Here is a 26,904-nt window from a genome sequence, read left to right on the forward strand (position 1 = left end):
TAGAGTACTCTTTGGAAAACTGAACTGGGATTACATCTGGACCGGGTGATTTATTTGCTTTCAAATATTTGAGTTGTTTGTCTACGCCAGGGATGTTTATTACTATGTCATCCATAGAGGAGCCTGTTTGATGGTTAAATGATAATATGTGTGCATGGTTCTCCTGTGTAAACGATTTCTTGAATGTGAAATTTAAAACTTTAGCTTTCATTTTGCTATCTTCAACTGCCACAACAGACTGTTCAACAGGGGACTGACTAATAGTCTTGGACCTGCTTAGCAATTTTACATAGGATCAGAATTTTCCTGGGTTCTCTGCCAGATCTTTTGCCAAGGTGTAATGGTGGTAGTTGTTGTATGCTTCACATATACATCTTTCGATAGATGCACAAATCTCTACTAACCTTCGCTTCTCGTCATTTGCGCATTCCCTTTTGAACCAAGTGTGCAACAGCCTCTGTTTCCTCAGCATCTTCTCAGTTTCGTTGTTAAACCAAGGTGGGCCTTTTCCATGCTTTATCCACTTACTAGGCACATCACTCTCGAGACATCTATTTACAGTCTGCTTAAAGTTTGCCCATAATTCCTGTACATCCATCTTACTGGAACTAAGTGATGTCAGTTGCCTGTCTAAGTGAGATGCTAACAACTGCTTAGTGCTTCGAACCCAGCCACCATCAGCTATTTGTTATTTAATGTTTATCATTTCAGGAAGGTTCTCAAAATTTTATATTTTTTTAATGTCTACATATTCTGAAACCTTCAGTGTGTGTTTAAATAGCAGCACTGTCCAGTTCAGTTCTGTTCTGTCTGTACACTGATATTCATAAAAATGTATTGTACTTGACTGACAACCATGCTTTAGGATTTGGACTTGATTGTGGTTATGATTTAATAATACCATAGCATTATCTCATCACATAATTGCATTTTATCAACAGTTAAGGTACTGAAACAACTCTTATAAGAAAATAAACTGCACAAATTGTCTAACTATTCTTTTCATAATCAACTTTATACAAATAATAAATATGTTATGTATCACTTATAATATACAACAAAATAAATAAGTAAAATCAAAGAACAGGATTGCAATGTCACAATTGTTTGACAGGTAAAAATTCATGAAATTGAAGTAACAGATATGTTCAGTGATTTCCAAGGAAGACATACAAATTAAGAATTAATAGAAATTAAAACTATAGAGTCCCAAAATTGTTTGGTTTAAATGTTGGCTTCATAGAATTAAAAATTATTCAACTCTTGTGAACTTATGTATGGAAATAAGAAATCTTGTATAAATTTGATATTTATTATTGGAATTAAACCCTGCAGTAATATTTTGTGATCATTTTGTATAAAATTATATATACATGTAACAATTTTGTTTTATGAAACTGATTCAGACTGTGTATGCAGTACAGTCAAGTTTTGTATTTAAATCAAATGTTGGTGAAATGGCAAAACCATCACTATCAAGACAGTACTGTACATCCTCTGTCTGCCATGAAGTGGGATAGTTCCCATTTCCTGAACAAGTTATCACAGGAGTAAATCCAGCAGCTGCATAGTATTTTGTGTCGCGGGCACATCCTGTTAATGAGATAACACAGCATTTATTTATGTACCAATACAATGTATAATAAATATCTCAATTTGAAGATGGCTTGCAAAGTTCTCACTTGAAAAGGATAGGAAAAGAGCAATAAACATTATGCACACATTATTGACATCACATATTAGTGATTTTCCATACTTAGCTACAGGTACTAAAGGGGAGGGGCAATAATATTAAATTCATATAGAGGAAGTTGTGAACTTATGTATGGAAATAAAAAAAAGAAATCTTGTATAAATTTGATATTTTCTCCTAGCATTACTTTTCCTCACCAGATGTAGGCGATGCCAAAAATATTTTCTACCTTTTAAAGAGGTTAATATTATCTCAACTTTTTAACTAAAGGAATTTCATATGATTTTGTACATGATGTGGTATATTTCAGGCTATAATCCATAAAAAGAAATTACTTTGGTTTTGTTATTACAGTTGATATGTACTAGCTCTGTATGTACAGTTAAAATTACTATTTTTTTAATATTGGAATTTATGAAATATGTGGCACACTTAAAATATCTATTATTAATTGTGTAATCTGACAATATTTATTATGTTTACTTCTGGATTCATTTATAAAATAATGATATAAATTGGTGGAGATTCATTTGTCAAGAAAATTTGTAATCTCCTTGGGATATTGTTAGTGCCACAGAACGGATTAGTAGTGGGCATGCCTCTGATGTGATCAGATGTGTTTTTATATTTCTGGCAATAACAATGTAGTTTTCAGTTTTGAAGTGGAAATTGTAAAGACAGTGTGATATAGAAAAATGTGAGAGAATAAAATTAACTATTGAGGCAATTCTTCAGAAGTTATTACATCAATTGGAACCATGAAAGCCTGTGATATAAAAAATTTCAGCTTCAAGAGTCGACCCCTGGGCATGAAGAACTGGCACCAACTACGAGAAAAGAAGATGAGTAAACAAGTATATTGTAAATCTTACTCCTCTCGAAGCTTATTAAAAGATTTTACTGTGAAGTCAGTGACAATCAACAAATGAGAGAGGGGTACATTACAAAGCCTCAAAAATTTTAAAAATGTCAATATTAATAAAGATTTGCCAAATTATATTAACAATTATTTCATAAATGCAACAACTTCATTAAGCTTAAAATTTACAAACGAAGAAAAACCTGAATATCCAAAAACAGCTTGTAGGATGACGGTACGAAGTGTTGAAAGTGATACAAAGCTTGCAACCCAAAATGTCGGCTGGCATAGATCAGGTGCCTGTGTCAATCATAACAAGGACAGAACCACAAATCGCAAAGCCCTTTGCAAACATAGCCAATTTATCATTCAGTGAAGGAGCTTTTCCAGAAAGGCTGAAAATTTCAAAAGTGAAGCCATTATTTAAAAACGGCGACAAGTATAAGGTAAAAAACTATCCCCAATATCTCTCCTCCCAGCATTTGCAAAAATATTAGAAAACTGATGAAGCACTGAATCAACAAATATCTAAATGAGCATAATTTACTAAACAGAAATCAGCATGGCTTCCAAGCACGTAAAAATACCAAAACAGCAGTAATGTGCTACACTGAACAAATAATCAAAAATCTAGAAAAAGATTATAGGGTAGTAGGACTAAATTTAGACCTCTCCAAAGCTTTTGACACTGTGAACCAGGACATTCTCTTAGAAAAATTGGAAGCGTTGGGTATACATGGGATAGGAAAAAAATGGTTTGAATCATACCTAAAAAACAGAACACAGGTTGTAGGACTGACATCAACTTACTCCAACCACAAAATAAATTCAGTATCAGAGGCAAAAAATGTAGATATAGGAGTACCACAAGGCAGCATCCTAGGGCCCATATTGTTTCTTGTCTATATAAATGATTTTCACACCTCAGATGATGCAGCCAAAGCAATAATATTTGCAGATGATACTAGTGTGATAATAAGTGCACCAAAGGAATTGCTACCAACAACTGCTGATAAAGTACTAAACCACATCCACTCTTGGTTCAATGCAAACAGGTTGACATTGAATATAAAAGATGTCAAAATGTAAATCTCGATCTGGTGTGGGGTGACAAAGCCTTAGACAGAGTGACATCCACAAAATTGTTGGGGATTCATGTGGATGAAAACTTAAATTTAAATGACCACATAATAAAACTTGCACTGAAACTTAATTCAGCCAGTTTTGCCCTCAGAATTATTGCAAATGTTTGTACCTCAGAGGGTGCCAGAATGGCATATTTCGGCTATTTTCAATCTCTTGCCACATACTGAATAATATTTTGGCATTCCACAACAGGGCACCTAAAATAAATGTTTTTGTTGCGGAAGAGGGCCATCTGAATAATAACTCACAGTCATCCACAGACACACTGCAAACCCATATTCAAAAAGCTTAGAATACTTACTATACCATCATTATACATATACAAATGTGTATTGTATGTCAGGACCCACATTGCAGATTTTCAGACAAATGCTGACTTTCATAACTACAATACCTGTAATAGCGCAGCACTCCATACTCAGCGAACAAAAAGAACGAATACACAAAGGCATGTGAGCCATATCAGTGCAAAACTGTACAACGCACTGCCACTCAACATCAGGCAGTAAAAAGATGATAACAAATTTAAAACAGAATTTAAAAAAATTCTAGTAGAACAATGTTTTTAGTCTGTAGATGACTACGTAGGTCAATAAATTTTTCTGATGATATTTATAAAGGCAAAATGGAAAATACTCTATCTGTACCTAATCATTCATTACCTAATCATTCATTACATTTACATACTTAAAGGACAGCTGTTGTGTGATGTAAATATATACTTAAGCAGTGTTGTGTATATAAGGACTTGCCATTTAGGGAGGACAAATCTAAAGCCTTATGAAAAACAGACTATGCATTTAAAATAACAAGCAGAGATGTATATAGGCTATATTAATTTCATTGTATTATTATTAACTTCATTGTATTATTTTGTTTTGTACTTTTTTATGTATATATTGTTTGTGTCCCATTTCTTTGAAATGGCTTACATGTACCCTTGACAACATCCATACAATATTTATTGTCAACGGATGGATAAATAAAATAAATAAATAATAAAATAAAATATAACAGATAGTTAAAGAAGTCAAACAAATTTTTATATGAAAAAAGATTTTTGGAAGAGAAAGGTATAATTAATAAATTGAAGTTCCAGTAATCTACTAACAAGGGAACCTCCCCATCGCACCCCCCTCAGATTTAGTTATAAGTTGGCACAGTGGATAGGCCTTGAAAAACTGAACACAGATCAATCGAGAAAACAGGAAGAAGTTGTGTGGAACTATGAAAAAAATAAGCAAAATATACAAACTGAGTAGTCCATGTGCAAGATAGGCAACATCAAGGATAGTGTGAACCCTGGAGCACAGTGGTCCCGTGGTTAGCGTAAGCAGCTGCGGTATGAGAGACCCTTGGTTCAAGTCATCCCTCGAGTGAAAATTTTGCTTTCTTTGTTTTGGGAAAGTTACGATCTGTGCGTTCATTCATTGACGTCTCTGTTCACTGTAATAAGTTTAGTGTCTGTGTTTTGCGACCGCACCGCAAAACCGTGCTATTAGTAGACGAAAGGACATGCCTCTCCAATGGGAACCGAAAACATTTGATCGCAAGGTCATAGGTCAACCGATTCCTCCGCAGTAAAACACGTCTGATATATTCTATACGACACTGGTGATGGCATGTGCGTCACATGACAGGAATATGTTGTCGACCCACCTAACTTGTACACTTGGCGAATGGGTAAAAAGATTCTTCTACCTTGTCCGATTTAGGTTTTCTTGTGGATGTGATAATCACTCCCAAAAAAGTGATTGAAACATAAGAGTTTCTCACATAAACTGCAACAAATGAATGCAACAGTTTCACAGTCGCACAGTTTTCCCCGTGCTCTATCAAAACATTTGTTTTTAACGTTTTCAAATTTTACAGTGTGTAGACCGTCAAATCCTGCATATGTCCAAGCAAATCTGAACATCTCCTGCAATTTTGGAGAGGGAAGTTCATTATGTGTGAGTGCCTGAACTTTGATAATTGTCTGAAAATAAAAAAATCAAAATTTTCACTCGAGGGAAGACTTGAACCACGGACCTCTCTTTCCACAGCTGCTCATGCTAACCACGGGCCCACGGCGCTCTTGAGCTCACATTATCCTTGATGTTGCATATCTTTCGCGTGGACTACTCAGTTTGTATATTTTGCTTATTTTTTTTTCATAGTTCCACACAACTTCTTCCTGTTTTCTCGATTGATCTGTGTTCAGTTTTTCAAGGCCTATCCACTGTGCCAATTTATAATTAAATATGAGGGGGGTGCGATCAGGAGGTTCCCTTGTAAGTGCCATAAACTTGGTCTACAACTTTGCTTCTTCCATTTTTTCTCGAAGTTTGGGGCTTTATTGTGTAAAACTTACAAAAAAGTTATGATTCATAGTATTGCCCATCGCAGGCCACTACATTCTCCCATCTTTTGGATAGCATATGAATCCTGTGGTGAAGAACTGTGTGTCTTTTGTGGAAATCCATGAGTGTAGAGAACTAGATCTTAGTTGGGCATGTGTAGAGAAACACTTTGAAATTACCGGGATCATATGTGATATAATGAAACTTATCATAGTATGTATCTACCATTCCCCTGACTCAGATGATAAAACTTTTTTAGATAATTTAGACAGTGTACTCTGCTACATAACGAAATGGAAACAGTATGTAACTGTAATTGGGGGAGACTTTAATTCAAGCTTTGATGTAACATGTAACAAACCCAGTGTAAATAAGTTACTGAATATGCTAAGGCAGCACAACTTCCATCATGTAAATTCAGAACCAACAGGTCTACAAGCGTGCTTGGATAATGCTTTTGTCAACTGTGCTCGTGATATGTACTCCACCAAGGTAAAGGAGTTTGTTTTCTCAGACCACTCCATGTTAACAGTAAAGTTAAGACATTTTATAAAAGGGGATGAGAGCAAGGCTGGACAAAATTTAACAAAATCTAATACCTTAATATTAACAAAACACAATCTCATAAAACTAACACACCAGTTGAGCATAACAAACTGGGACAAATTATTTCAAAACTGTGATTCCAGTGCCCAAACAGTTTATGAAACATTCCACAATTACATAACAGGTATTTTAAAAGCCCATCTTGTTCAAAAGAAATACCATAAAACAAGAAAAGGTAAATTTTGGTACACCAAAGAACTAGAGAATCTAAAAAATAAGCTACTGCTGTTGAAGCGCCTTGCCAAAGTAAACAATTCTAATGAAATTAAGGATCTCGAAAAAATCACTAAGAAACTGTATAAGAAAGAGTTGCAATTAGCGAAACTAAGATACAACACAAATTTCATAAAAAATAGTAAAAACCAATGCAAAACAGCCTGGTCAGTAATTAATACTGTTAAAGGTGAAGTCAGAAACTTCGACAAGACAGTCCCAATACCAGCAGATACATTCAATAAATATTTTGTAAGCTGTGCTGATGATATCAAAAAGCTGATCACTAAACCCAATGTAATATGTATAGATTATCTGAAGAGAGCAAACCTAAATCATAATAGGGCCGGATCATCATTGAAACACTTCAAAGAGGTATGCCAACATGAAGTTCTTAAAATAGTCAAAGAACTGAAAAATTCATACAGTACAGATATTTTTAATATGTCAAACAATCTATTGAAAGAAATCATACATTATATTGCAGCACCATTAACATATTCTATAAACCTGTGTCTCATAGAAGGGTTTTTTCCTGATCCTCTCAAACTATCCAAGGTAACTCCAGTCTTTAAGAAGGGTGTCAAATCAGATCCTGCAAACTACAGACCAATTTCACTAATTCCAGTACTAGGAAAAGTCTTTGAAGGCATAATATATAAGCAGATGTATGAGTACCTAGAACTAAATGGTATGTTAAGTGCATCACAGTTTGGTTACAGAAAAGGAAGGTCAACTATACATGCCATAGAGCTCTTAGTCAGAAACATTCTAAGAGCATTTGAGGACCAATTGCATGCACAGGTAACCTTATGTGATCTGAGCAAAGCTTTTGACTGTGTTGACCACTCACTTCTGCTCTCTAAACTTGAGTACTATGGAATATGTGATAAAAGTTTAAAACTCATCAAATCATACCTCAATAAAAGGAACCAGGTGGTGAGTTCAGGAAGTCATCTGTGAAACATACTCGAGGTTCAACATGGAGTGCCACAGGGATCTAAATTGGGACCCCTTCTTTTCCTTGTACACATAAATGACTTACCAGGAAATATAGATGTAAAGACATATATGTATGCAGATGACACAACTTTTCTATCTGTAAACCATGTACTTGATAACCTTGTAAGTGATATGAAATTGGCAAAAGAAATGCAACATCATGGTTTAGTGCCAATGGTCTGCTATTAAATGAGGAAAAGACCCAGAATATGTGGTTCAGTCTATCAAAGACTACAAAAATAGAAAAACAAAAGGCAAAGTTTTTAGGTATTGTACTTGACAACAGTCTAACATGGAACTCTCATGTTGATCACATAGTGGTTAGGTTGTCAAGAGTTATATATTTGTTGAAGAGACTGATGTGTTGTGTGACATTTGAGTACCTAAGGACAGCGTACTTTGCCTTTTTTCAATCTGTTTTAAGGTATGGGTTAATACTCTGGGGAAACAGCAGAAAAATAAATGAAATTATGGTGATCCAGAAGAAAGCAATCAGAGTAATGGCTAAGGTAGATAATAGAACACATTGTAAACCATTGTTCACTAAATATAGAATTTTAACAGTAATTAATTTATATATTCTTGACAGTGTTAACTACATACTTGCTGAACTACCTAATTTAAGTGTAACAAATGAAAGACATGGCTACTATACAAGAACGTGTACTTCTCTGCTGTTGCCACAAAATAGATTAGCTAAAACTAACAATAGTCATAAGTATATGGCAATTAAAATATATAACAAATTGTCTAAAAATGGGTCAATCAAGCCTGACAAATTATTTAAAGACAATGTTCATAACTTCTTGTTAACTAATCCATTCTATTAATTAGAAGAATTTTTAGAAATGCCCAATAGCAACTTAAATATGTATTTTTTTTTTTTTTTTTTTTTTTTTTTTTTTTTTTGTAGAATTAATAGGTTAAGTGAACTGACGAAGTCTATTGCATGTAACAATGCTGAATGACTAATAAAGAATCTGAATCTGAATGGATTCAATTTTGCACTTGTTCATGTGATCGGAAGTGCTGGTCAGCCAGACTGTATGCCACTGATTGAAAAAGGTAGTAGTCAGAGAGAGCAATGTATGAGGAATACGGCAGGAGGGATAGGACTTCTCATTTCAACTTTTCCATGTATATTCTGATGGGTTTTGCGACATGGAGTCGAGCACTGACCTGATGCAAAACTACCTTTACCTGTTTATCACTGTATTGCAGCCGTTTGTGTTTCAGTGCTGGGCTCAAACACATCAATTGCTTTTGATAATGACGCCCTGAGACTGTCTTCATCTGTTTCAGTAGCTACAAAAATGTTCTGTCTTCCACTGCCATGCTGGTCTTCAACATCAAAATCACCATTCTTAAGGCATTGAAAACATTCTCTGCATGTTCTTCCACCAATAGTTCCCTCACCATTGGTCTTACCCAGCATTTTAAGAGCCACAGCTGCAGATTTCTTTATGTTAAAGCAGGAAATTAAAACTTCACGCAAATGGCGAGAAATGGGTACGTAAGTTGACGTACTTAATCGAGAATAACCTTATGATGCAATCACAAACTGACTAATATTTTTATGGCATTATGTTTACAGATGCCTAAGCTTATTGTATTACACCTATGACCAACCACCCGAACCCCACTTGCTGCTACTGCCGTCTATTGCAAAACGGCGGAAGCAAAGTTGTAGACCTAATACTTGGAAAATTTTTAATGTTAATAATAAAATAAATAATGCATTTAATTATGAACATACAAATAAGACATAAGTTATTGGACTGACATACAACTGTATAACACAAGTTCTGTGGAATCAAATTAACTTTCTAATTTAACATTATTTTTTCAAATTATGTTCCAAAAAATAATTTTTTTATAAATGAAGGACAGCCTATAATGAATGACATTACATATAAATATATAAAGACAGCTTTTAAAGCTCAAAATAATGAATTACAAAATTCTGAAGATTACAAATAATAAACATCTGAGTCTACTCATGCACTGGACTTCAACTAAAATAACCTGATACTTGAGGTCATTTTTTAGTTTCTGTGGAATGGAATACAGCACTGATTCTGAGCATCAGGGCTCCGACAGTTTTTTGGAAGATTTGTGGAGGTATGTGGCTTAGACATCTATGCACAGGTCATGTAATTTACAAAAATAACGAGACGCTGGTTTGCGTACACAGTGATGGTGCCTGATAGTGACCCAGATTGGTTCCGTAGGGTATACATCAGATGAATTTTGTCACAAAGACACCGAAGTGAGTTCTCTATAATGCTCCTCAAACCACTGTAGCTTGGTTCTGGCTCCAGGATATGGACAATTATACTGCTGGAAGATGACATTGCTGTTGGGAAATACATCAAGCATGAAGGGATGCAGGCATGTCTTTGATTACTACCACAGGTTTCATGCAAGTGGCAAGTGCAGGAGAACGTCTCCCATAGAGTAATATTGTTCCCACCAGCATGCACACATGGTGTGCTGCATGTTTTGAGCCACAATTCACTTCATTAATCGTCTTTGTGGAGATGACCATCAAACTAATGCAGCAAAAATGTGATTCAACCGAAGAGCAGATATTTTCCATTGATCAACTATCCTGTGCCCATTGCAGTCATAATTAATGATGTCATTGGGTCGTCTGGTGAACATATAGGGGTGGTCTGCTGCAGCGCTCCATGTTCAATCATGTACCATTAACGGTGTGCTCCAAAACACTTGTGCATACACCAGCAATGTGCTGTTTTGGCAGAGATGCTACAGATCATCATATATCCTACTTGATAGAGCAGAGAAGCCTCCAAGTCCCCTGTTCTGTGGAGAGTCATGGATGTTCAACCATTTAGTGCCTAGTGCTGGTTTCACTGTAGTTCAGTCTCTTCCCGTTGTTTCTCATGACAGCAGCATATGAGCATTTTAACCAGCTTCGCTGTTTTCAAAATACTCATTCACAGGCTCTGCATAATAATAATCTGCCCTTTGTCAAAGTCACTTATTTCAATGGATTTTCCCATTTGCAGCACATACCTTCACTAGGGTGACCCCTATCCATGTGTGCTCCACTTAAATACTTTTGTTACTGTGTCAAATACTCAAATGCCACCAGGCGGCATCCAGCATCACAGTGGGTAGTGGTCATAAGGTTGGTTGATCAGTGTACATAAGAATTAATCTTGCAACTCCTAAAACAATGTAAATTAGCCATATTTGCAGTTAGAATCATTGCAAATCTTTGGGAGGGACAAATCAGTAAGTTAATATATTTTGTATATTTACATTCAATATGGAATAATCTACATCAGCATATACATCTGCATACATACTCCGCAAGCCAGCATATGAGAAGTGGCAGAGGATATCCTGTACCACAATTAAATGACTGTCTGTATGCTCCATGTGAGCAGTAATTTCTTGTATCTTCTCTTCATGTTCCTTACGCAATGTATGTTGGTGGCAGTAGAATCGTTCTTCAGTCAGCTTCAAATGCAGGTTCTCTAAATTTTCTTAATAGTGTTCCTTGAAAACAATGTTGCTTTCACTCCAGGGATTCCCATTTGAGTTTCTGAAGCATCTCCATAACACTTGAATGTTGTTTGAACCTACCAATAACAAATATAGCAGCCCACCTCTGAACTGCTTTGATGCTGTCCTTTAAACCAACCTGGTGTGGATCCCAAAAACTTGGGCAATACTCAAGAACAGGTCACAGTTGCATCCTATTTGTGGCCTGCTTTATAGATGAGCCATGCTTTCCCAAAATTCTCCCAATAAACTGAAATCAACCATTCACCTTTCCTACCACAATCCTCACGTGTTTGTTCCATTCCATACTGCTTTGTATTGCTACACCCAGGCATTTATATGGCATGATTGTGTCAAGCAGGACACTAATAATGTTGTATCTGAAAATTAAGGGTTTGCTTTTCCTGCTCATTTGCATTAGCTTACGCTTTTCTATGTTTGGAGATAAATGCCATTTTCACACCAACTAGAAATTTTGTCTAAGTCATCTTGTATCCTCCTACGGTCATTCCACTTAGACACCATCCTGTATGCCACAGCATCAGCAACAAACAACCACAAATTGCTGCCCACCCTGCCTGCCAGATTGTTCATATATATAGAAAATTATAGCAGTCCTATCATGTTCTCTGGGGCACTCCTGACAGTACCCTTTTTTTATGAACACTCACTGTCGAGGACAACATACTTGGTTCTATTACTTAAGAAGTCTTTGAGACACTCACATATCTGGGAACCTATTCCATGTGTTCATACCTTTGTTAACAGTCTGCAGTGTGGCACCATGTCAGATGCTTTCTGGAAATCTAGAAATATAGAATATTGTTGTTTTCCTCACAGTATGTCATGTGAAATAAGGGCAGAGTTTCACACAGGTGATGCTTTCTAAAATCATGCTGATTCGTGGACATGAGCTTCGCAGCCACAATGAAATTTACTATATTCGAGCAGAGAATATGTTCAAAGATTCTACAGCAAACTTCTTTTAGGGATATTGGTCTGTAGTTTTGTAGGTCCATTCTTTTACCATTCTTTTATACAGGAGTCAGTCAAATGACTTTTTCCAGTCATTTGGGACTTTGTACTGGGTGAGAGATTTGCAACAAGTTCAAGCTAAGTAAGGAACCAATGGCATAGAGCTCTCTTTGTAAAACTGGATTGGGATTCCATACAGACCTGGTGACTTACTTTTTCTCAACTCTTTCAGCTGTTTCTTTATGCCAGGGATGCTTGTGTTGTCCATACAGGAATCTGTCTGATGGCCAAATTATGGTATATTTGTACAGTTCTCCTATGTGAATGATTTCTTGAATGCAAAATTTAAAACTTAAGTTTTTGTTTTGCTATCTTTAGCTGCCACACCAGACTGGTCAATGAGTGACTGGAGAGAAGCATTAGACCTGCTTAGCAATTTTACATAGTATCAGAATTTTCTCTGGTTATCAGCCAGATCTTTTGCTAAAGTATGACAGTGGTAGTTGTTGCATGCTACATGCATACAGATTTTCACAGATGTGTGAATCTCTACTGCCCATTGTCTCTCATCATTTGCACATTCTCTTTTGAGCTGAAAGGGCAACAGCTTTTGCTTCCTCAATATTTTCTGAATTTCATTGTTAAACCATGTTGGGTCTTTTCTGTCCTTAGTCCACTTACGAGGCACATAGTTCTCGAGACCACAATTTAGAATCTGTTCGAACTTTGCTCATAATTCCTCTACCGCTATATTATTGGAAATAAATTATGTCAGTTCACTGTCTAAGCGAGGTGCTAACTACTGCTTATATGCTCTTTCTAGCAGGAATACACTCCTGGCCTTTATTAATTTTCTTAATCATAGTTGCTATAAGTACATTGTGATCACTAAACCTCATCTCTATATTGATAAAGTTATGGGATAACTCATCTTTAAGAAAGAAAGTCTTCATTGCTCAAAAATGTGCTCTAAAGAATAATATGTGGTCTTCACCTGTAGTCGTCTACTTCTTCATAGTATATTCATTCACTCATGAAATATTTTATCCACTGCAGTTCAGAAGGGGCAGTGTTGTATGCAAGTACAATACCAGAGGAAAAAAATGACATTTATTGCTCCACATTACAGTTGACTTTAACCCAGAAAGAGGAGCACAGCACAATGCAGTCACTTACTTAATGGTATAAAATGTCTGACTGGCACCAAAGTAAAGTGTGAAAACAAACTGAAAAAGTTTCTCTTTGAAAATTCCTATTCTGTGTAAGAATTTCTGTAACATTAATGTGTAAATGGTGGCTGGCAGGAATTTCTCAGCAGGCCCATTGGTTAGCTGTAGAATACTGTTGTGTTGCAAACAAATTCCAGGCATTGAAACTAAAAGGAAATATCTAATATGTGTAAAAGGACTTGAAAGCATGTATTTTGATTGTGGTGCATGATTTAATTTTATGTGCAGCCCTAAATTCTTATTTGTGAGCTGCAGTAGCTATATCATTCCATCAGTGAGGATTACAGCACATTTCGATTAGTAATTCTGTCGTACACTTCATTCTATCAGATATAATTAAACAACTTCAGTTTAATTCTATAAACATTGAGATAACAGAAAATTGTGATATGCTATAGTCTAAAGAATTTACACCTACATCCACATGATTACTCTGAAATTTACACTTAAGAACACCGTGCACTTTTGAATGACAAAGAACTAGATTTTTTAATAATTTCATTTAGTTCTATGGCCTTTTCTGATTACATTTACATACACTGTATTAGGTTTAGAATGAAAGATGACAGCCATATAGTAAATTTTAGATTTATAGTTCTGTACACTGCCATACCCTTATATTTCAGTTATAGAAAGCCATTAGGATTTTGCAAAGAAATGAAAATTTTTGCTTCCTGTGATTCTGTTTGGAATGTACTGAATGTGTTGCTAACATTGCTGGTTTCCAGCATCTGTAAATGGTTCATCTTTGTTTCTGTTTATTTTCACTTTGGAGAAGTGTTCTGTTTACATCGCACTGAAAATCTGTTGCATAAGTGCTACAGATTTTGCTCGATGCAGATATTCATTAGTGTGCAATAAATACAAACAATAACATACATCAAGAAATTTGATATAACAAAAGTCAGGGGTAACCAATTTACAAAAAAGGTAGTCCATACTATTGATAGGAATCTATGTATCACCTCTTTAGGGAAGAAATTCTAATATGCCTCACCTCCTAATGGTTCAAATATTTCTGTTGTCAGTAGTGCTATTTTTAGTGGGTGCTGAACCCTTTCTACTACTTTGTTGCTCATTTACTTCCAGAAAATCAACAGAATTAGTTGTTTACATTTCATCAGTTCCATTATCAAAGAAAATGCTTCAGTAAGTGATCAGGAAATAATATCACAATATCCCCACAATGTTACACATAAATGATGAGTTAAGTGTAAAATTCTATTGCTGGGCAGATATAATTTCTTCAACCAATTATATATTCATTTATGTAAAATGCATTTTCTCCCTACTAATGTCATAGCACAAAAAAGAATTTAATGGTTATTTCTCTGATCAATGTGAACATAAATATAATTAATATACATTCATCAAACAAGCAAGATGTGCTACAAGGAATGCAAATTGGAGCTTGAAGGTGAAGACTATGCTTCAGAAATGTTCTGAGGCACAATTTAATGTTACTCAAATCTTCATGTGAAGTATCCTGCAAGATGTATTTTCCAGAATTTATGTATACATGTCTCCCTAAAAACATAAATAATTGCACTAATTTTCTTTCTGTAACTTGCATCTCTCTACATCTGTCTAGTAGACCAAAACTTTAGGCAGTTTCAAGTTCATTATAGAGAAATAAAACTTTAGCTAGGAAAAATATTCTAAAAAGTAAGATACAAGAGATAATAATATATCAATACACAAAATGTGCTGCATTAAATTGGTCTACTATCTCAGCTATTGTATCATACAAATCTGGTAAAAACTTTGTCTCCTTCTCATGTGTGGTATGGTAACAGAAGTCCAAAAGGTGTTTTTTATCTATGTGGGAACAAATTCCCTTCAAACCAACGGCAAAGAAGAAATTGTAAACCACACAAGGAACCTTATCCAAACAGCCAGAAGCCTCTACATGAATTCCAGAATAATAATCAATGGCACGTGTACAGGGGATCAGTGAGTGACAGCTATGTGCAGAGAATAACTGGCAATATTAAAGGACTGTGCAATAAACTAGGAAGCTGTTTTCATTGATTCCAACCAATTTCTAAGTGCAAAGTGTCTTGTCAAAGATGGACTACATCTGAATAGGTTGGGCTCAAAAATATTCAGTAAGATGTTCATAGATACTTGCCAGGTCATAAAAAATAAAGGAAAGTGATACGTAGTGATGGGAGTGAAAAAACAAGTGTAACATTATGAAAGACAAAATCAAACCATTATCTGGCAAGAAATGTGCTAAAGCCTATAAGTAATAGTCAAAGTAGATATGTTATCCATTGGAATATGAATGGTTTAAACAGTGATGTTTCAAACAATAAAAGCTCCAAAATGGACAAACTGGAAATCATTCTGTCAGAATGTGCAAACATTAGAGTTGTTTCTTCAATTGAGCACTGGTTTACTGAGGACACTGAGAGCTGTTGTGCAGAAATAGTGGACTCACTAGCAAATGTTAAAACAATCTCAGTGTACAGAATCATAGGGACATCAACAACAGAACTATTCTTATCTAAGCTTGAAATTATGGTAGAAGACCTTTGTAGAGGAAAAAAGACAAAAATTGTAATAACTGCTGATTTTAATATTGATATCACATGTGGTAGTAGCTACACTTCAAGATTCACTGGCTTAGTGAAGAAATATGGTTTCAAATTAAATTTCTTAGGATCTACCAGAGACAACGGCCAGTGAGTAACTTGTATTGACAATGTTCTAACTAGTTATGTAAATGAAGATGTGTATAAATTTTGTCTAGATCTAAGTGTTTCAGATCATTGTGCATTGTTCATTGAGCTGCCACAGACAGACAAGAATATCAGCTCCCCATCAGTTCTCTTCACAGATGATACATATGTATTAGCTGAAAATCAGGATTCAGAAAAAATTCCCAAATTTGTGATCAGTATCCTCAGTACCTTAGAAATTTGGATTCAGTTAAATGGGTTGAATCCAAACATATCTGAGACTCACAGGATGCAATTCAAAAACGAAACAGTCAAAATGTGAGGAGATTAAGATTGTTCACAACAACTGTAGAAGAAGTTGACTCAGTTAAATTCTTAGATTTAAAGGTAGATAAAAATTTGAGCTGGCAGGCACACATTGAATACCTAGCAAACAAAATGAGCAGCTTTGCACTTGCAATACAAATATTATCAACTGCAACTGATATGGGCACACAAAAAGTAGCATTTACAAGCTACTTCGAATCATTTGTTATGTATGGTACTGTTTTTTGGGGTAACTTGCTAAACATAGTGTGAATACTAAAAATACAAAAAACAAAAAAAAAAAAAAACAAAAAGATCCAGAATATATGCACTGCAAATCATAAAGAACCATGTCACCTATTACTTAGAAAACTTAAAATATTAACTGTGCCATCCCTATATATAAAAATCTGTAATAAATTAAAAGGGAACAAGTTAATGCAGATGAATATAGGTCCACTTAAAAGAAAGCTATATGAGGCACTGACACTGAAATGTTATTACTCACTGGATGAATTCATACAGGACAAACTGGAAACTTGAGCTGGATACAATGTGTTACATATTCCAAGAAGTGTCATTATAGTGTTATTATTTATTTTATTGCTATTATATATTAGTGTAAAAAACTGTATTATAAATTTTTGACATGCCTCCTGTACAAATGTACATCATGAGATGAATAAATCACATTTCCAATTCGATAAAATGCTCTCTGAATTTGAAGAAGCATTATAAAAAGTGTTCTTCTTCAATTTTTTATTACTACTCTTTATAAACATCAATACATCCCAAATTGTTTGAAATACTTGCAAATTGTTTAGAACATATTCTGCATTAACTGTGATAAACTACAAAACTGTAAAACATTTACGAAAGAAATAGTGCATGAAAGAAACAGGTGCTGATTTTCACTTAATATGGAGCTGAAAAAGTACCCAATGTTTGCAAAGAGCACATTGGACCACTTTCAGACTATTTATCAATTGCTCCACTCTCCAGAGCATGTGGTAAAAAGTAAACACTTAACTCTTTATGTGCAAACTCTGATTTCTCTCATTATATCATGATAGTAATTTCTGTTCCCAGAGAGTGGTTAGTAATGGAAAATATAAATAATAATTACATTGCCCTTAATTTGTGTATTCACAGAAATGTATTATTCTGAATACACAGACAAATGGAACAATCTCATAGACAGCAATGACAAAGATAAAACAACGAACCAGATAACTGACATAACATTACCACTTAATCTGTCACTGAGGTCAACTTATGAATAAGATACATGTGTCACTCCTTAGTAAATGGTTTGGTTAATACATCAGCAGGTATTTCCTTTGACTGTAAACACTTAACAATAATCTCACTTCTTTTTACACATTGTCTAATGAAATGTCCTTTAGCACAAACAAACTAGAATGCAATACAGTATTTTGTGATAGCTTAATAGAACTCTGGTTGTCATGATCACAGGATCATAATACTTATTATTTAACAAGTCTCCTGTCAGCCATCTCGAATACATTGCACCTTTGAATGCAGAATTAGCAGCTGCATATTCAGCTTCTGTAATTGAGGTTGCAACATTCTTCAGTTTCTTACTTTTCCAGGAAATTACGTTTTTTTCGCAACAGAAAACCATTCCCATATTGTGACAACCCAATAGTTAAATCATCTACAAAATTTGAGCCAACAAAGCAGTTACATGCAGATATTTAAAATCCCCTCTGTTAAACACCATTCCATAAAGCATAATAGACTTGAAACAATGAAGGACTCTTTTTTTGCTGCATTCTGGTATGTACTAGAAAACTTACAGTTATAGTGGATTAAAATAGCAGTTGCATAAGATATATCAAGTCTTTTATTTGTACTGATACACAGCAAACACCCCATGAGTTCTTGATACAACACTTGCTTATCACCATGCACATCCCAAAACTTTAATCTAGCTTCTGCTGGTGTTCCTATGGGGGTGCAATCAAACATATTAAAATGTTTCAACTCTCATCTTGTTCCAAGCTCATCTTGTTCCAAAAATGTGTTAAAGGAAAAAAGGGTAAATTGTGGTACACCGAAGTGTTGGAGAATTTAAAAAATAAGCAGCTGCTGTAAAAATGCCTTGACGAAGTAAATAATTCTAACGAAATTAAAGATCTCAAAATAACCACTAAGAAACTGTATAAGAAGGAGCTACAGTTGGCTAAACAAAGATACAACACCAATCTCATAAAAAATAGTATAAACCAATGCAAAACAGCCTGATCAGTAATTAATACTGTTAAAGGTGAAATCATAAATTTTGATAAGGCCCTCCCAATACCAGCAGAAATGTTCAACAAATATTTTGTAACTTGTGCTGATGAAATCAAAAAGTTGATCAGCAAGCCCAATGTAACATATATAGATTATCTTAAGAGCACAAAATTTAATCATAATCAGGCTAGACTTTCATTGGAACATTTCAAAGAGGTATGCTAAGATGAAGTTCTTAAAATTGTCAAAGAAATGAAAAATTCATATAGTACAGCTATTTTTTAATATGTCAAACAATCTACTGAAATAAATAATACATTACATTGCAGCAGCATTAACATATTCTATAAATGTATGTCTCATAGAATGGTTTTTTCTGATTCTCTCAAACTATCCAAAGTGACTCCAGTCTTTAAAAAGGGTAGCAAATCTGATCCAGCAAACTAAAGGTCAATTTCAGTAATTCCAGTACTAGCCAAAGTCTTTGAATGCATAATGTATCAGCAGATGTATGAGTACCTAGAACTAAATGATATGTTAAGTGCATCACAGTTTGGTTGCAGAAAGGAAAAGTCAACTATACATGCCAGAGAACACTTAATGAGAGACATTTTAGCAGTATTTGAGGACCATGCTCACATACAGGTAACCTTATGTGATCTGAGCAAGGCCTCTGACTGTGTTGACCACTCTGTTTTGCTCTATAAACTTGAGTTCAGTAGAGTATGTGACAAAAGTTTGAAACTCATCAAATCATACCTTAATAAAAGGAAGCAAGTGGTGAGTTCAGGAAGTCATCTGTCAAACACTCTTGAGGTTCAACATGGAGTGCCATGGGGATGTCAATTAGGACTACTTCTATTCCGTGTACATAGAAAAAACTTACTGGGAAACAAAGATGTAAACACGTATATGTATGCAGATGATACAACTTCCCTATCTGTAAACCACATACTTCATAACCTTGTTAGTAGTATCAATTTGGCAAAAGGAAATAGAATATCATGATTTAATGCAAATGGTCTACTATTAAATGAGCAAAAACCTGGAATACTTGGTTCAGTCTATCAAAGACTCAAAAAATAGAAAAACAAAATGCAATATTTTTTGGTATCATACTTGAGTAAACTAACATGGAACTCTCATGTTGAACACATAGTGGTTAGGCTGTCAAGAGTTATATATCTGCTGAAGAGACTGATGTGGTATGTGACATTTGACTATGTTAGGATAGCAAACTTTGCTTTTTTTCAGTCTGTTTTAAGGTATGGGTTAATACTCTGGGGAAACAGCAAAAAAGGTAAGTGAGATCCTGGTGATCCAGAAGAAAGCAATCACAGTAATGGCAAAGGCAGATAATAGGACACATTGTTCATTAAATATAGAATATTAACACTTATTAATCAATATATTCTTGATAATGTTAACTATATACTTCCTGAACTACCAAATTTAGGTGTAATGAATCAAAGGCATAACTACAATACAAGAATCTGTACTTTTCTGCTCTTGCCACAAACAGATTAGCAAAAACTAACAATAGTCATAAGTAGAAGGAAATTAAAATATATAACAAATTGTCTAAACATGCCTCAAGCATGCCAATCAAAGTATTTAAGGAAAAGTTGCACAGCTTCTTGTTAAGAAACCCACTCTATTCATCAGAAGAATTTTTATAAATGCCCAATATCAACTTAAATATGTAAAAATGTGTTTTATAAAATTAACGGATTAAGTGAACTGACAATGTGTAATGCATGTAATAATGCTGAATGATTAGTAAAGAATCTGAATCTGAAATTTGCAATATAACCTTTTTGGACAAGTTTTAAATTGTCTTCCCCCCTGTTTTTAATTCTACATGTGCCTAGACAGGACTTTGCTTCTCCTAGATCTTTAACTTAATAAAGCTGAGATAATCGCAAATGCAAATTGTCTTTTATCACAATGTTGTTACAGAAGATATAAAAATCATCTATATACTAAGAAATAATTGCAAGTTTTTTATCTGACATTTTAATTAACACATAACCCTCATCGGTATTTGCAACATAACCTAGTTCTAAAATCACATTTTTGCCTTTTCATTCCCCTGTCTAGATGACTGTTTTAAACCATAAATAGCAATTTCCTTCTGATAAAAAACAATTTGGATGCTTCATGAGAATAGTTTCTTCCAAGTCCACATATAGGAAAGCAGTTTTAATATCAAAATATTAAATCTTAATATCGAGATTTACTGATAAACTAATGACATCTCTAAGAGTACTACATCTCACAATTGGTAAAAAGGTTTCATCGTTACTTATACCAAATTTTTGAGTGTATCCCTTCTCAATACATCTAACACAATTGAGTGCTGCACCATCTGCATCCCTTTCCAACTTAATACTCACTTGTTACCTACAATACTTTTACTCTTTGGTGCATACAATGTGTGTCCACAAGTTCCCAAACACTATTGTCTGGGAAACACTTTATTTCCTCTTCCATGGCCTTTATCCACTCTTCTGTGTCACTCCTCAACATGGAATCCTCCGGACTCACAGGATCTTCACCAAAACTGGAAATATCTCTCACCAAGAAGGTAAGTACTTCATTGGTTTGGGTGCATGGATTGACCTGCTGACTGGCTGGTCCTCTTCTGGAGCACCAGGGTACATTGGTATCACCTCCTCTATGTCTAACACTTACTGAGCATCCAACATGATGTCTGGATCTTGATTGGCCTTGTCACTGTCACTCCGAGCACTGCTTTCCTTGTCCCGTTCAGCGTACTGTTCACTTGGCTGTGCTGGTACCCTGGTACTGACAATCATGCATTCGTTTTCCAGGAAAGTAACACCCCTGTCTTTCACTATTTTCTGTGGATCAATTAGTCTGTAACCTTTATTCATTTCATCATAACGTACAAAAACAAGCTCCTTAGCTTTGATATCCCACTTTCTTCAATTTTGATCTTGTAGAGGAAGAAAGATTCTACAACCAAATACTTTCAGGTGGTTTAAAGAAGATACTTTTCCCTTCCATAACTGCTGTGGAGCCTTACCATTTAATGCTCTGTGAAGAACATGGTTGTTTATGTGAACAAAGTTACTGCATGCCTCTGCCCAATAGTGCTTAGGTAGACCAAATTCTTGTAACATAAACCATGATATCTCCCAATTTGATCTGTTAGTCTTTTCCACTACACTGTTTCATTCTGACACACTTATCTGATGTTCAATCCCATTATATCTGAGGAATGAATCAAGTGCAGAGTTCACAAATTCACTTCCATTGCCTCTTCTAGTAGCTTTGATTTCTTCACCACCTCTATTTTCTGTCAAAGCTTTGAACTCACAGAAAAAATCAAGTGTTTGATCTGTACTCTTGGGAAAATAAAAGAATGGACTTCTTGAATAATCATTCACTAGGACATACATGTACTTCTATATATCATGGGACATCTGCTGTATGCGGCCACATAAATTCGTATGCACCAAGCCAAGTGACACTGCTGCACATTGTCCCCCAGCCTTAGGAAATGGAAATTTAGACACCTTACAAAGCACACATGATTTACACTTGTCAGAGTCACAACACTCCAACATTATGCCTCCACTCTGTAAACATAACTTAAGACCAGTGTCAACTCTAACATGCCAAAGTATACCTGTACAGTGCCATAAGTCTTCCATAGTGCTTCATTTTCGAACAATTAGACCATGTTCATCTGAAGACACAGGGTCAACATTTTAAGTTTTTAAATACCATTTGAATTCAATCCAGAACAATGAAGATCACCCATTTTGAACACCTGACATCCATCTTCATAAAAAAAAATATTTATGCCTTTCTTAACCAAAGCAGTAACTGACAACAAATTAATGGTTAATCCAGGAACAAGAATAACATTCCTGGTTGAAGATTTATCTAGTGAATTGATAACAAGATCTTCCTTCCCTTCACTTACTAATCCAACATTATCAACACACTTCACTTTTTTTTAAATTTTCTGGTACAAAATCTTGAAACCATTCCTTTCTTGAAGTCATGTGTGACGGTGCTCCGTAATCAAGGGTCCACTCATTCTGGCTGAAATCTGACACATTAAGTGCACAAAACAATGACTTGTCTGCCCCCTTTGAACCCTTGTTTGACAATAGTTTCTCCTGGGGACAGTTAGACTTGGAATGACCACACATCCAGCAATTAAAACATTTTATTTTCTTCTTTTCTCATTTGCTTTTGGAGAAACTCTGCCATGATTTCTTACAGTGTTTTATGAAAAAGTGCTATCATCACCATCTTTGTTCAATTCGAGATATTCTTCTGCATTTTCATTTAGCAACTTTGCTTTGATGTTTTCTGATGTGAAATTTTCATTGGTTGTACTGGAATCTACACCCATAAGGTAAGACAGACAAACTTTTGGTAACCCTCTTAACATAATGAGTGCAATTAGTTCTTCTTTAACTATTTTGCATATGCTTTGTAGTTTGTTGGAAACATCCAGAATATGAGTTATGCAATTCTGGAAATTTCACTCAAGTGTGAATAATGTAATGTCCAACAGGGCATTCTACAGAATCATCCACCTACTGTTACCAGCAAGCAGGTTTTCCAGGGTATCACAAGCTTCCTTTGCCTTTGTTGTGTTTTCCACATGTTCATAAAGAGACTGATCCACATACTAAAGGATAAGTGTCCATGCACGTGTAACCTTCTCTGCATTTGTAGCAGCGGTTATACCAGTGGCATTGTCTCTTAATTTTTCATGCATTAGAATGAGTTCCATTCCAAACTTGTGTGTGTTGTAATCATTCTTGCCTTGCAGTTTGTCTACCACTAGTGGTTTTCATCAAACTTATATTTAAAAAATTTTTGGAAACTTGAATTCATGTACACTGAATCATGTAACTGATTGCTTCCAAAAACTGAGAGTTCATATGATGATGGGTTTAACAAAACACATATCATAACAAGTTCCACTCACTACATGGTCACATAATGTAATGCAGTTGTCCATTTATTTATATTTCTGACAGGATGGCATACATAATTTTCTGCACAGATTAACTGTCCATGGTCCATAACCTGTTAGCAGAGCATTGTTAGTGATGGAAAATATAAATGGAGTTGAAAAAAAGTCATGGGATACATCCTAATATCATGTCAAACCTCCTTTTGCCCAATGTAGTGCAGAAACTTGACATGGCATGGACTCAACAATCACTGGAAGTCCCCCGCAGTAATACTGAGCCATGGTGCCTCTATAGCCATCTATAATTGCGAAAGTGTTTCTGTGCACAAGATGACCTCTCAATCATGTTCCATAAATGTTCAATGGGATTCATGTTGGTTGATATGGGTGGCCAAATCATTTGCTTGAACTGTCCAGAATGTTCTTCAAACCAGTTGTGAAAAATTGTAGCCCAGTGACACAGCACATTATCATCCATTAGAGTTCTATCATTGTTTGGGAACACCAAATCCATGAGTGACTGCAAATGATCTCCAAGTAGCAAAAAATAACCATTCGCAGTCAACAATCAGTTCAGTTGTCTCAGGGGACACAGTCCATTCCCTGTAAACTCAGTACACACCATTACGGAACCACCACTGGTTTGCATGGTGCGTTGTTGACAACTTGGGTCCATGGCTTTGTGGGGTCTGCATCACACTCAAACCATATATCAGCTCTTACCAACTGAAATCAGGACTCATATGACCAGGTCACATATTCCAGTCATCTATGGTCCAACCAATATGGTCATGAGCCCAGTAGAGTCACTGTAGATGTTGTGCTGTTAGCAAAGGAACTCATGTCGGTCATCTGAGGCTGAAGCTGATTAACAACAAATTTTGTTGCACTGTCCTAACAGATAGATTCATTGCATGTCCCATATTGATTTCTGTGGTTATTTCATGCAATGTTGCTTGTTTGTTAGCACTGACAACTCTATACAAATGCCACTGCTCTTGGTCATAAAGTGAAGGCTGTCGGTCACTTCATTGTTTGTGGTGAGAGGTAATGTCTGAAAGGTGGTATCCTCAGGACACTCTTGACTGTGGATCTTGAAATATTGAATTTCCTAACAATATCTGAATAGAATATCCCGTACATCCAGTTCCAACTACCATTCCATGTTCAGAGTCAGTTAATTCCCATCATGCAGCCATAATCACACCATAAGCCTTTGCATGTAAATTGTGTGAGTACAAATAACAGCTGTGCCAATGCACTGCTCTCTTATACCTTGTGTATGTGATACTACTACCATATGTGTATGTGCATATCACTATCGCATGACTTTTGTCACCTTAGTGTACATAACGATTACATTGTTCATAATTTGTGTTTCCATCAAAACATATCATGTAGCATATACAGACAAAAGGAATAACCACAAATACCAAATTGTGAGAAGTACAAGGTCCGTGCTATGATACAGAAACAAAGAATGACAGTAGCACTCATAGTGGCCTGGCAGTGAACTTCAAATACGGGAAAATATGGTGTGAAAATCTGTATTCTTGCTGTTCAAAATATGAGTATCAGATGATAATATTTTTCATTTATGTTTTTGGGGTGGGCCTCATAGTCTGTCAGTAAAGTGTCTATTTAGGAAAGCTTTTCTGAACTTACAAAGGAATATATGTATTCAAGTAATCTCAATGAAAAACTAAGATAAAATTCTTATAGAGGAGGTTGACAGTCATGTAAAATTATGTAATTGATGCCATGGTCACCTTTTGAACGTAAAGTTATTTACTTAAAACCCAATATTGCAAATTGCGCTATGTGGCCATTTAATTCCACTTTAGCATTTGTCAAAACCTAAAAATCAACTGGCATGATGTGGCAGAGCATCTGGTTTCATCCTATTCTGTTCCTGATGATGATCTGGTGTCTATTGTACTCTTTTAATTCTATTTAAATATGCTGATAGTATTCTGCTTAATTTTTGCTTAACTCCATAATACAATACTTGGTGGGATAAATGATTCCATATTTGCAATGTTACTGAAATTTGATTTATGGTCATAAGGCCGTGGTCCAAGGCATAATTGTCTGCCTAATATTTCACCATACACTGCTGGAGACTTCATCAGAGGCTTTAATGAGTCAGAAAGCTGTTAAAGATGCAAAAGAAACTCAGCAGATTAAACTGTTTATATGTATCCATGTAATGGTCAGTTCATGATTCCATCATACCACTGCCTCAGATGAAAGGAGTGACACTAATGTATGCTAAGGAGTGGTCTGATGATGTAATGGACTGATTATTGCATGAATACATATAAACAGTTTGGCTTGCTGAGCTTGTTTTGAGTCTGTTACAGCTTTCTGAGTCCTTAAAGCCTCTGATGAAGCCTCCAGCAGTGGAAGACCAAATCTTAGACAGAGATTTCTGCCTTGGACCGTGGCCTTATACTCATAAATCAGATATCAGCAACAACAGAGATACCAACCATGAACACCTGCTTTTTATAACTCCATGTTTGTTTTTGTTTCGTATAAAAGCTGGTTTCATTGCATGGTATTCTGTGGATTGATGTCTATTCGTTAGTGCTTATGAACCCATGTGTGAACTGCTTGAATTAAACACATTGTAAGTACATCACTAGTATTGTACATCACTTTTTTGCATCCATTTTTCATACTTCACTGTATTTAATGGATGCCTCTGAATTTTTCATTGGATTGTGAGGATGATTCTAGTTCATTGATTTCTGCAAAAATGTATTTTTAGTGCCTCTTAACAATGTGCGAACACATCAATGCAAATACTGTAGCATTCTCAACATTTGCAAGGAAGAATGCTCTAGTCACTAAAAACACATCTGAATCCATTCTCTGCAAATCACAGTGAAATGCAAGGCAATCAGTGGCAAGAAGTAACACCATTCAAAGCAGAATTACATACTCATTTCATAACAAGATGTAATAAAGTTTAATACCAATTCTGCCAAAAATTACTAATATGGACTTCTTCATGAAATGTGATAAGGTATTCAAAACAGATGCAAACAAAAGTAAAGTAGAATAAAAGCAATATCCTTGCAATGC

The 26,904-nt window shown here is 35.3% G+C and overlaps 1 protein-coding gene across 1 annotated transcript in view; it reads right to left on the reverse strand.

The window, feature by feature from the left end:
* Positions 1-1,291: 1,291 nt before the first annotated feature.
* Positions 1,292-26,904, reverse strand: part of LOC126249572 (uncharacterized) — a 121,800-nt gene continuing 96,187 nt past the window's right edge. The window contains exon 8 of the mRNA XM_049951236.1: positions 1,292-1,593. Within this exon, the coding sequence (XP_049807193.1) occupies positions 1,403-1,593 (191 nt within the window). The 3' untranslated portion in view covers positions 1,292-1,402. The remainder of the gene's footprint in view (positions 1,594-26,904) is intronic.

The sequence above is a fragment of the Schistocerca nitens genome, chromosome 3 (genome assembly GCF_023898315.1).
Source record: "Schistocerca nitens isolate TAMUIC-IGC-003100 chromosome 3, iqSchNite1.1, whole genome shotgun sequence".
NCBI lineage: Eukaryota > Metazoa > Arthropoda > Insecta > Orthoptera > Acrididae > Schistocerca > Schistocerca nitens.